At 39.2% G+C, this 13,307-nt stretch overlaps 1 protein-coding gene across 7 annotated transcripts in view; it reads right to left on the reverse strand.

Moving 5' to 3' along the window:
* Window positions 1-13,307, reverse strand: part of YEATS2 (YEATS domain containing 2) — a 108,048-nt gene that overhangs the window by 27,602 nt on the left and 67,139 nt on the right. For all 7 annotated transcript variants that reach the window (XM_089910771.1, XM_089910770.1, XM_089910768.1 and 4 more), the window contains 5 exons: window positions 12,528-12,631; window positions 11,085-11,192; window positions 10,424-10,606; window positions 2,791-3,049; window positions 481-642 (listed from right to left, as the gene is read on the reverse strand). In XM_089910771.1, the coding sequence (XP_089766897.1) occupies window positions 481-642; window positions 2,791-3,049; window positions 10,424-10,606; window positions 11,085-11,192; window positions 12,528-12,631 (816 nt within the window). The remainder of the gene's footprint in view (window positions 1-480; window positions 643-2,790; window positions 3,050-10,423; window positions 10,607-11,084; window positions 11,193-12,527; window positions 12,632-13,307) is intronic.

A 13,307-nucleotide genomic window follows, 5' to 3' on the forward strand; every position in this document is an offset into this window, starting at 1 on the left:
TGAGCCTGTATTTCTCTTGCCATCTCCAAACCTAGCAAACTTAAGACGCACATCTAAATAGTGGCAAGCAGAGACACTTCATTCCAATCCTACTCCCATCCCCTTCAAAATAAAAACAGGCTTCCAGCAATCTTCTCAGGTGTCACCAGTTTTCAGATACCACTGACAGGAAGAAGTCTTCTTTATTTCCAGCTCACATATACAGCTTTCTCCCAACACAGGCTCAGTAGCCATACCTCTTCACTGTAATTTGTTCCCAAACCCAGACTATGAGCAGAGAAATCCAAGACAACAGTGTCACCTCCTAAGACTATGATTATTTAAACCCACTTCTAGTTAAAAATGTGTGCATGTTTTAAATCCATTTGAGCAAACAGAGCTATGAAAATGCTTCCTGAAACAGGTAAGAACTGCCCCTCAGGTGGATGAGATGAACGTACCCAGAGACCCAAGAACCAAATGATTTAATGATGGACTAACTAGAATTGTTGGTAGCCCGCAGGATGGCTCCTTGAGGGATCAGCAGCAGCTTTCCTTTTCCTGAAGGGTTCTTGCTATTCGTTGTAAGGTAGAGTTTAGTGCCAGGAGGCAAATTTGCCAAGTTGGCCAAATTAGTGGCTGGCAGCTGCAATGTCGCCATTACTAAAATGGTGAAGGGAATAGAGGGAAAAAAAGAAAGAGGAAAAACATTAAGATAAATTGGAACTGAGGGCAATGCTATCTCTAAAATTAAAACATACACAGAGTAATAAAATACTTATTCAAAAACACTAACAAACAATAAACTCTACAGTTTGCTTCCTAGATGCACAGTGCTTTAAAGGCTGACATTTTTCATTATCTTGCTAATTAAAATATTTACATACTAGAAGAGCCTGCTACAAACTATAAAGAAATTTATATCTGTATATAGAGTGACCGTATGTCCTGGTTTGCCCAAAGCCATTACAATTTATACCTACGTCCCACTATAATTAATAGTGACTCTTAACTCTCAAAAGTACTGTTGTTTAGACAGTCAATAAAATAATCACCCTCTCTATGGATGAATACACATTTGCTTCTCATTTGTTTAAAGCCCCTTTATAGTCAATTTCTAGTAACGATGAATCTACTGATTTGAAACAAGACTTCTAGTCTCCCTCACTTTCTAAGAACTAAAAAATGCTAGTCAACAACTGGCACATATACTATGAAACTATAATTCATCTTTTAAAAGTCTCACCTATGTCAAACAGCTTTCACTTACCCCTTAGAATTTACTTCTCGATGCACATGGCTGTGAAACCTCTAAACATGAAAACTTTCTGCAGTTACTTTGTATTGGAATCTCCAGGAACTGGAGCCTACAGGACCACGTGAGTCCCACAGGGAAAGGACTCTCAGCCTCCTGCCACCTGCTAGAGTAGTACCTCTCAGGACCACTTCACTGTGCAAAGCTTTGGGAGGCAGGAACCCTGGAAGCTGCACCCAATATCAGGGACTGATATTAAACTGAGGGCCATCCCTCTTCACTATGACCAGAACTAATCTCATCTTACACCACTGTGCATCGCAGCCACGCCAGGACTGCAGACCTCTCTGCCACCGGCACCCGGAGTCCCATCTCCACACGGCTCACGGTCCCTGATCTGAACCCATCTCCTCATGCTTTCTTCCTTTCCTGACTCTTTCACCAGGCACCCCACTCCAGGAATTCCTGCTGTGATCACTACACCCTCTAGAACATCAACCTCCTTGAACATTATCTCTTTTTGTTGTAATTAAACTCATCAGTCCTCTGAAGATAAGATTTCCCCAGAAATCCCCTAGCTACAGGCTGTCTTCTGTCTTACCTCAATATCAGAGGGCTAGGACCAAGAAAGGAACATTTTTGCTCTCCAGTTAAACTTTCAGACCATTATCACAGCTCATTCCAGAGGGGGAGAAAAAAAAGCCCTGCCTCTTTTGAGGCTCCTACTTAGCTATACCATCTCCCTCTCTTTTCTGCTCTCATTTACTGAACTCCCAAGTCACTTCCCCTCATTAGCTGAAGGCGGACTCCGGACTCAAAGTATTGTGCTCTGTGCTAAAGGCTCATTCTCAGTGACAACACTATAGATGACTTACTTAATTCTCTGCCTTCTCAGTGCTATATCTTCCAAACTCCAAAGGTCACTTCTTCTGGCCCATCTCAAACACTCATTTTTAATGCCACAAAAGAACTTTGTCATCAGCAGCAATTCTTCACCTCTGAAATCTTTATTCTGGACCTCCACTACCCTCCCAATTCAATGCTACCATTCTTTAGCCTCATCAAGACCTTTAAAAATTAGTAAATATCAAATACCTGAGGTATATTTCTTCATGCACTCACAGAAACAACACATTAAGGACTAAAACACATTCAAAGTATTTAAACTTTTGTTTAGTAGAGAATGCCTTAGTCAAGTATCTCAAAATGCTGCTGGCAAATGACCATACCAAGACTATAAGTCTGAAATAGAACGCAACGTGGAAATAAGGACAAATGAGAATTATTCTTCAGACTTGAGAGCACTATCAAGAAACACCCTCTATTTTTACTATTCTTGCTCATACCCACACATGCGCACACACAACTTAGAGCAAAAGCCTTACAGGCCTCTATGTAAAGTGTTACATGAAAAAGATTAACATGTTTTTATATACTCCTTAAAACATCAACATACTAAGTTTTTCTAGAGAGAACCAAATAGCAAATAAAATCACTAGCACAGAGCGTTTTGGAAGGGGCTGCTGCTGAAAGGGCCCCCGATTAGTATCAGTTACCTGAACCCTGGGATCCACTCTTCTGAGGGCCAGCAGTAGTGACCTGAGCCTTGGTTAAGGCTTGCATCGGCTGAGCGACAATGGTTCCTCCACCTCCACTCACAATTGCCTTGGCAACTCCTTGGGTCACAACTTGCTTTGGACCAACTGCTTTGGCGACAGACGAGCTGGCCTTGGCTACGAGGATCTGGCCACCACTGATTGCCACTGCCTGCTTCACTGCCGAAGGTAGGGTAGACCCAACTGGAACCCCAACAACCTGTTCAAAACAAAGGAGAACCCAGAAGTGCTTCTTCTCATAGTCCCTTGAGGGGTCTTAAAGCAGCACAGTCACTCTGTTCCAGCAAAGAACAAAAGCAAACCCCTAGATAACAACACATGGAGTCTAATTCAGTCATCTAGGAACTCTACCTATGATGTGAACAGCAGTATTTCTCAGTCTGGATGTTATGACAATCAAATGTTACAGCTTTGGTCTTAACCCCAGCTACTATCTATAACCTATTTTAATGATAAAAATATGTGTGTTTTTTTAAAAAAAACACAGGAAATACAGAGATATAAAGAAAAAAACTCTACTCATCAGAAATAATCTCTTAATTTTTTTTTTTTTTTTTTTTTTTTTGCAGTACGCGGGCCTCTCACTGTTGTGGCCTCTCCCGTTGCGGAGCACGGGCTCCGGACGCGCAGGCCCAGCGGCCATGGCTCACGGGCCTAGCCGCTCCGCGGCATGTGGGATCTTCCCGGACCAGGGCACGAACCCGTGTCCCCTGCATCAGCACGCGGACTCTCAACCACTGCGCCACCAGGGACGCCCTCTTAATATTTTTAATGTAGTATTTACTTCTGATTCTTTTAAATGTACATTTTGAAACAAAGATTAGGATGCATATAGTTTTATAATTTTTAAATTTAACATGTTACAACCATTTCCACTGTTGTTATTTTTCAAAAACATTTTGAGATGACCAAAAAATAATGTATTAGAATAGATATACCATAATCTAAGTAAATATTTCACTACTGTGTGACTATTTAGATAATTTTAAACTTCACATTATGAAAAAACTGCAATAAACATTCTCATATATGAACTATAAACTCCACTACATACTTTTAAATATCACCTCTTCAGTAACCTCTTCTGTGTTATCCCCATCTGAAGCAATATTTCTCCATCACTAGAACATCTAACAATTCACGTCATTTATTATATGGTATAACATGTGACGCCTCTTCCAACTTATTTTTTTTAAAAGTTATCTTTTTCTATACTTTCTAATCTTTCCTTTCCTTAAAGGTAGACATTTCATTAAAAAAGAAAAAGTGTAAGCTAGAAAAACATTTAATTCAATTAAAAAAAAAAAAAGATCCCAGCACCCAAAGAATGAAAGTTAGAAGTACCTAGTTCTAAAAATACCGTAAATTTTTTCAAGTAAAAGAATACTTCAGAGCTCTTTTAAAACAAGGTCAATAGTACAATTTTCAATTAGAATAAACAACTTAATTAATGGAAAATTGGGGCAGTGTTTCACAGTCCCTAATTCTTTATTTCATAAAAAGAACTTCTCACCAGAAACTAGATAAAAAGACTTTTACATTATTTTTTAAGAATGGGAAAAGATCTGTCTTCTAAAGGCAAAAAAGATAAAGAAGAAAGTACTTTTCAACCATCAGATTGGAGGGGAAAATTTTAAAGCCTGATAATACCAAGAATTGGCTAGAGGATATGGGGAAACAGAAACTTTTGTTTACTGCTGGTAGAAAGGTAAATTTGTACAGCCACTCCAGAGAAGTACTAGGATATCTACTAAAATTGAAAATTCACCCTCTACTGGTAGGGATATATCCCAGAGAAATCTTAGACATGTGCTCAAGGGAACATACACAGAAAGTCCAAGGTAGCATTATTTGTAATTACAAAAAATTGTAAGTAATCTTAATGTCTACAAAATGAAATATGCTTAATGTCTACAGATAGAGGAATGCATAAAATGTGGTATAAGACAGACTGACAGAATAGCATTCGTTAGTTACAATGAATGAACTGGAACTATATATATATCAACATCAACAGACTTTGCAAGTACAAATATTGAGTGAAAGGGGAGTTGCAGAAAAATATGAGTATAAATATCTTTTATGTAAATCTTCAAAATTCACAACACTACATGTTACTTACGGCTATTACGTATGTCATAAAAAGTATGGACTGTCAAGCTACACATCCAAATTCATGACTGTTGTTTTGGGGAAGAACAAAGTGGACTGCAACTTTATCAGTCATATTTTATTTGGAGAAAAAACTGTTGAATTAAATATGAACATGTTAATTCACAGTGGAGGATATGTGGATATTGATTATATTATTCTCTGTATTTACTGAAATTTTAGAATCTTCCCAAATTAAAAAATAATAGCATTACTTAAGGTAGAACAAAATGACAAACCATATAACAACTGATGAATGGGATTTTTAAGTTAAATAATCACTAAATCATACATGGTTCCTTTTCAAAGAATGTGAATATAGTAAAATACACTTGTCATGTGCTTGGACAATATGGCTGATGTAAAGAAAATGGTCCCCTAACCAATTGTTATAAACCAGTGTATCACAGAGGAAAGAGTATAGGTTTTTATAAGCAGTCAGACCTGCTTTCCCAGTTTTGTTCCATCAGTTAGCAGCTGCACAGTTATTTAACCTCTTTGAGTTTTAGCTTTAGATATCTCATCTATAAAATATCTCATAAGGTCATGAGGCATAAATGAAAATAAGTTTATAAAGTGCCTAGCCAGCATGATGTACACAGTAAATGACAGCTGCAGCCAGCACAACACTTGTTACTATGAACTGAAGACTGGTGATCTATGAGACTATGTAGAGACTCAGGACAGAAAGCCAAAGGATAAACACCTGTCACTATCTTCAGCATGTGGCCAGGGCAGAGGACCTTGATCTTAAGGTTCAGTTAATCAAACAGAAATCAAAATATATAGATAACATCTCGTATCTGCCTTAAAATATTCTAGGAGGAGAAGATCAGCAAAATGCTGGTAACTGCTGAAATGGAATAATGGGCACGTAGGATTCATTACAATAGTCTCTGCACTTTTATGTACGTTTAAGGAAGGAGGGCAAGAAAGGAAGAAACAAAACAATCAAAGAGGGCTTCCCTGGTGGCGCAGTGGTTGGGAGTCCGCCTGCCGATGCAGGGGACGCGGGTTCGTGCCCCGGTCCGGGAGGATCCCACATGCCACGGAGCGGCTGGGCCCGTGAGCCATGGCTGCTGAGCCTGCGCGTCCGGAGCCTGTGCTCTGCAATGGGAGAGGCCACAACAGTGAGAGGCCTGCGTACCGCAAAAAAAAAAAATCAAAGAACCAATGGGTGGGGGGGAGAAATAAGTTCATCTAGAATGGAGAAGAGAAAACTCCCAGCTATCCTGGCTTGGTTAAAACAATCCCTGATGATTATCCAAATCTCTTCATTCTGACTGTATGAGCCTCATTATATAGGCAACATGGAGTGTTACTGTAGCTATAGAGCTGGGCACACTCATTCCCCCTAGAGATGTGGAGATATACAAACTCTTCCTACTAATCAAGAACTTTTCTCTGCATTGATTAAAAAAAAGCTTCTTAATCCAGAAAATTATTTTTAAGGTATGGCAGAAACTGCCAGCTGAACCCCAATATGTATTCTTTGCTTCTCTCTCATAGTAACAGAACCCCCGATTTTCAGCGAGGGACATGGCCACACAGAATACCTACTATATTTCCCAACTCCTTCACACCTAGGTCTGACATCTCATTTCTGGCTAAAGGGATGTGAACAGAAGTGATGAGTGCAAATTTTTGGTTCTGCTCTCCCCAAACCCTCTTCCCTTCCCTTTTCCTGCTGGCCAGAAATGTGAACACGGTGGCATGAGATGAAGTGGCTATCACAGCCCACAAGCTGAAAAACAAATTTTGAAAATGACAGAGCAATGAGATGGAGTCTAGATTCTTGATGATTGTGGAACCAACACACCAGGGTCGCCTACCAGACTTTCATGTGTGAGAGAAGTAAACTTATTTAAGCTCCTGGTTTGGGAATTTGTTATAGTAGTTGAACTTTTTTCTAAGACGTCTGTCTTTACATTTCCTAAATATATCACACTTAATAATCCCTTGTATAAGCTAAATTACACATAATCTATTTTCATGTTCCTAAATTAACAAAGACAGCAAAGATCTTAAAGGAAAATAATATATACATGTGATATCACTTATATGTGGAATCTAAAAAAAATACAACAAACTAGTGAATATAACAGAAAAGAAGCAGACTCACAGATACAGAGAACAAACTAGTGGTTACCAGTGGGGAACAGAAAGGGAGGAGGGGCAATATAGGGGTAGGGGATTAAGAGGTACAAACTATTAGGTATAAAATAAGTTACAAGGGTATACTGTACAACACAGGGAATACAGTCAATATTTTATAAGTAGAAATGGAATTTAACCTTTAAAAATTGTGAATCACTATACAGTACACTGGTAACATATAATATTATATATAAACTATACTTCAATTTAAAAAAAGGAAAATAATACATACATGTACCTATTTTAATTTCTTTCCTCCAATCCCATGCATCTGACTTGCTTTTCCCTCCTTGTGCCAACCTCTATCCTCACACTCAACTGCTTCAAAATGTCCAGAATATGACACACCTAATCCCTCCGAGAGCCAAATAAAACATAACCATGCTGGCCACAGGAGGGCAGTTTTTACTAGCAGAGCTTGTCCACCAAGAGCAAACTGCTCACAAGATAAACAACCCCCCTTTATTCTAAAACACTGAGGAGAATGAGGAAGTCTGGCATTCTACTGGGGAAAACCCTATGCACAGCTGTCTATGACACCACAAGCAAGTCTCTTGAGTAGGACACTGTAACCCCAAATTAGTTTTGTTTTCCTTTTTAATACAACATTTTGGCCTAGAACCTGAAATCACCTACCAACTGTTCTCTCCTCTTCCCCTCCCACAGCACTGCTCTCCGCATTCCGAATTTCCTTAGTTTCACCTTTGTTCTGTACTGTTATAAATACTTAATTTTGATTCATGCTTTGATTTGGTGTTTCTATTCCTGCCCTCCCTGTGCCCTGTACAGACCTTTGCAAGTCAGAATCTACTTTAGCAACCTGAAGGTGAGGATTCTGTATATGTGATTTTTCCCTGGATGCTGAAAAATACAGCCACTTACGATTCAGTTCTCAATGACAGTAATTATTACATGGTACTCACACATATATACACAGGACTCATCCTCACATAACTTTAGCTGCTATCACTTATTTAGCACCTGCTCTGTGCTAGGCCCTCTATATACAATGATCTCTAATTCTCCTACAGCACTGAAAGGCAAAGGGTATTATTTCCTTTTACTAGATGAAAAAACAAGGCTGAGAGAGATAAATTTGCCCAGCTCACACAAGTAATGAGTGGCTGAGATCTGAGATGTGTAACAAGCTCATGCTCTTTTAACTACACCACACTGCTTCCTTCCCATATGAACCACCAATTCCTCAACTGTCTCTTTTCATGTCAAAAGCAGCACCGCTTTCTACTTTTATGAAAAAGATAAACTGTGTTTCTATTGTGCCAAAGTTGTGTGGAAAGTGAAACAGTACCATTCTGTTCACCCTCCTGTTTTCTGGCATACTTTCTCTGACTACACCTCAGCAATAACCAGGGACACCCTGTACTTGCAGACAGCTCTTTATCTCAAGTCTAAAGCTTGTACTAAATTTCTGGGATAGATGTCTTGTTTCATGTTCTGCTTCTCTGTAGTTTTTTCACAGTCTTCTGTGGCTTTTCTTATCAGGTACCTTTACACTTAAGGCATTCTAGCACAAACCCAGCCATTTTCTCTTGGTCCTACCTTGCCATTAGGTAGGTGGGAATGTGACAAGAAAGCCAATACAGTTGTTCAGTATTACTGGGTGAGTAGATTTGCAAAATGCAAAAGTGGCAAAAAGCAGAAACTTTTCAGAGCTTCTGAGCATAAATAGCAATGCTATCATGATTCAAAAGCCTAAATCAGTAATACCATGTATTTCTAGGTGAAGCAAAATAGATTTTAAACAACATACAGGATGTGTCTGAGTACGAAGACCAGATGACAATAACTGAGTCACGAAAGGACTTGAACAAAATGCTTATCCCTGAAGCCAAAACAACAGAGGGAGCATCAGGAAGTAGTTGGGGGTTGCCTGTTTTAGTGATTCTGGCTATGGAATCCCCAAAGTCAAATTTTTTTTTTTTGCAGTACACGGGCCTCTCACTGTTGTGGCCTCTCCTGTTGCGGAGCACAGGCTCTGGACACGCAGGCTCAGCGGCCATGGCTCATGGGCCCAGCCGCTCCATGGCATGTGGGATCTTCCCGGACCGGGGCACGAACCCGTGTCCCCTGCATCGGCAGGCAGACTCTCAACCATCTGCACCACCAGGGAAGCCCCCCAAAGTCAAATTTGATGCTGTAGTTCCATGGTTCCTAAATTTACCTAATCATATGAGTCAGTAGGAGAGTTTGTTAAAAAATCCAGGTTCCCGGGGTCACCAAGAAGTTCTGACATTTTTAATCATCAGTTGAGTCTTATGAGCAGAAAAGTTTGGGAAAGTGGTTAATGAACTCTTACAGATTTTAGAACCACCTATAAGACTATGAATTTTTAACTCAATCTATATGCAGCCATCTAGACTAACCAAAATATCTAAAACCTATTTTAAAGTTGAAAAGCAAGCGCTTCACATAGTACTCTTAATAGCTTTAGGATATATCTGCCCTAAAAGTAAGATTATTTAACTCTGGATGTTCTAAAAGCATGCTTAGGTTACAGACAATGGCTCACAAATTTTAATAGTTCTGGAATGGGGAATTTTGGAGTCAACTAGACCTGGGTTCAAATTCTGTCACTTATTAGCTGTATGCTCTCAAGGATGTTGCTTAACCTCTCAGAACCACAATTTCCTCATTTGTAAAACAGCAGTGAAAATATCCACCTTGCAAGGTTGTCTGAGGATTACAGATAATATGCAAATAAGAGCATGATATACTTTGGCACTCCTAAGTACAACGGATGCAGGGAAACATGTATCTCTGTTTTAGAGTTCTCCCAATATGTAAATTCCCCAAACCTCCAAATTATAAAGAAAATAAACTCTCTAAAGAGCCAAGAATCATTTAACAGATCACACAGTCAAGACATCAGAGGTGCAAACTATAGCAGTCTCCTATCAGAAATAAACAGGTAAAACAGTGGACCTCGATCCTGTCAGTTAGACTTGAATCAAGTGTAAAGTTGTGTCCATGACGTCAATCATCTTCACTGCCAGAGAGATAACACGGCATCCCTTCACCTCTTGAACTGTCCCTGGGCCCTCTATAAACCATGTCCCTGCTCTTGTTAATAACTATGAAAAGAACAGGTGGGTTAAACACCAACTTATCTGCTTTTCCTACAGGGCTTTCATCCACATGTTTTCCCGGGACCATCAACACCGTCACCCTTTTCAGCACTTGTCCATTACTTAGGCAAACAACGTTCACTGACATGTTGACTTCCCCATCCTTACCCAACACAAACCTTAGAGGGCTGAATCTTTGGTGACTGGGCAGTCCCTTCTCCAGCAGTTAGGACTTGTTTTTGAGGGGACACAGCTATCATGTGACCCCCTTTCACAGTCACATACTGAGGGAGTGGTGACTGGCTGGCAGCCCCTGTTGTTGGTACATGAGAGGCTTCTCCAGGTTCCTGTTTGATGATTACCTTGCAACAAACATGACAATGACAATGAATAAACAGCCCATGAAAAATGCTACTAATATTTGAATTTATTCTGTCTGCAGGAATTAATGAATTAATGAAGCCCTGTATGTAAACAATGACTCCACTAGAAGGGTAAAAATACTGCTTAAGTATAGCCCATAATAGCTATTAAAGGGACCAAAAGTAGGATGTGGACTTGATCCAGTGTATCTGCAAACCAACCTCATCATTTGTTTTAGACATTGGTGGCAAAACGGCACCAGGAAGTTCCCATCTTGCTAGACTCCAAGGGCTGCCCTGTGAACACCACTAAATAAATGGAAGCATGTCTCAGAAGTAGGATCCAGTCTTAGAGATGAGACATACTAAAAAGTTCCATGATGTGGGGTAGTAGCATCAATCAACTCCAACATGCCACAAAAAGATTCTGTAACAAGAGCTTATCCACTTGTGGGATAATCCTCTCATGAATACTTACTTTTGTGAAAGCTCCAAGTCCTCCAGTTATAGGTTTGGGACTTTGAACCTTAGGGTGACTCCCAATTGGGCAAAGAGGTGGCATAGATGCGAACAAAGAATCCTCCTGCTGTGTTTGTAAAAATACGTATTGTACAATTAGGATAAAGTGAGTGATTTCACTCTAGTCACATATTTAATACAAACCTGTGACATTCCCTAGCAACAAAAACAAACAAAAAGCCCAAAACTCTTTGCAGGCTTCCGAGTCCCTACACCTGCATTTTAATATTGCTTGAAAAGACAATTCAAAGTAAGGCTATAAATTGGCAAGAACCTACTCATCTGTGCCCACTGTAAACTGGAAAGACTCCTATCATACTACCTGTAATATTTGGCTGACTCATTGGTTTCATGTCGAGCCCCTGCCAGATGCTACTAAAGGATAGGTACTGTATTCTATTTCTTTTCTATCCCTAAGGTCTACGCACTAAATAAACAAATGAATGTAACAGGCAGTGACAGTGTTTCAGTATACCACACCCTTGTAACAGTACTTGCAACTTGATCTGCTACTCTGGAATAAATACCCAGGACGCAGGGGGAAATTTTTCACTAAAAATTTTAAAAACAATACAACAAAAAGAACTTGAACAATTAGCAAATACAAAGACAGCAAAGGTCAAAATTCAAAATTACTGTCATTTGTCTCTAATTCTCAAATACAAAAGGCAAGTCTCAGAGGCAATTTTCCATAAATAAACGTTGGGGGCAAGAAACAAAGTTAAGAACACTGTTTAACTATGTAATGAAAATATCATCAACAAACATGCGTAGAAAATTAAGACCTTCAAGGAATTCTTAAAATTCAGGCATTCATAGAACACAGTGCTCACAGATTACACTGCATTAGAGAAAAACCTCGCCTTGGATCAGGAAACTATTCAATATCATCACAATTACGTGCCTAGATATAAGAAATGCTGTGTTAGCACCAGTCATGTAAGAGATGATCTTTGAATTCTCAGGAATTCTCAAACAGGAGTTTATACCTCAGAGGCTCTAGCCTTAAGGTAGCCAAGACAATAACAAATAAGCTGAATAACTAAGTCAACAGCAGTGACTGTCTCTGCGGAACAGTGAGCAGATATCTAGCACTATGATCTGAACAAGTCAGATCATATTTGGAATTCTAAATTTCAAAGGACTTCTTATCCTGAAGAAGGTGGGGGAAGGGGAAAATACACTGTGGAAAGATACAAATTATTACTTTGTAAAGAAAAATGTATAACAAAGCTGTCAAAAAAAATCATAGGTAAGGTAGGGGAGTCTGAAGTACTTGATCTTTATGATACTTCTTAGCTTGAAGATTCTACTTTGTGAAATCTGCATTATCACTTGCAAATTCTGGCTCAACTTGAATGTACCACGTTTAGAAACTAGCAAAGCGCAATAAGAGTGTTACCTTGACAGCAGATGTTACAAAACTACTTCCATGAATTTTAGGAATCGGGGAACCTGTTCCTTGGGAGGCCTGAGAGGCAGTAGAGAGCTTGCTGGTAGGACTTCCTGATAAGCAAGGTAGATTTAAAAATAAAGTATAAACAAAGTAAAATTTACAAAATGGAATTTTAAAGCCATTTTCCACCACCCTTGTCTTCTCCCCACTATTTATTGTTCATTTTGAAGGGCTGAAAACTCACAACCATGATATTATTATAGAAAAAAACACTTAAGGATTCATCCTGTGAAGCTGACCGCTTCATCAACCTAAAAAGGGACAAGAAGCTAGTAAGGAAGTGTAGAAGAATAAGTAAAGTAAGTAGACATTATATATTCTGCACTTATATAGAAAGAGATACTGTAACATAATGGTGTTGGCTATTTCACAATGTGCCAAAATGTATGCATTCAACTGAATGCTAGTTCCTTCAAAGTAGTTTCACTAGAAGGTTATACCTACTCCAAAATGCTGACATTAAACACTTTATACTCCATCAGTACAACTGGCTTTAGGGTCTGATCAAAATAAGTCACATTATCTACAGTCAACAGTAAGTCAAGACTAAAAATGGTACTTGGTCACCTCCTCCATTTACCAAACTTGCCTGCAGAGACTTTGGCTGATTTCTAAAACTAAGCATCCTCAAAAGACACCTACTTGACATCCTTAGGTGTACTCAAAAGGGAATCTCTGAAAGTAGCATTTTTTAAAGGAGTCCCACAATTATAATCATTGTTAAAG

This window comes from Delphinapterus leucas, chromosome 4, assembly GCF_059928025.1.
Source record: "Delphinapterus leucas isolate spDelLeu-1000000601 "Yukka" chromosome 4, BTC_Dleu_Yukka2, whole genome shotgun sequence".
In the NCBI taxonomy this organism is placed as follows: Eukaryota; Metazoa; Chordata; class Mammalia; order Artiodactyla; family Monodontidae; genus Delphinapterus; species Delphinapterus leucas.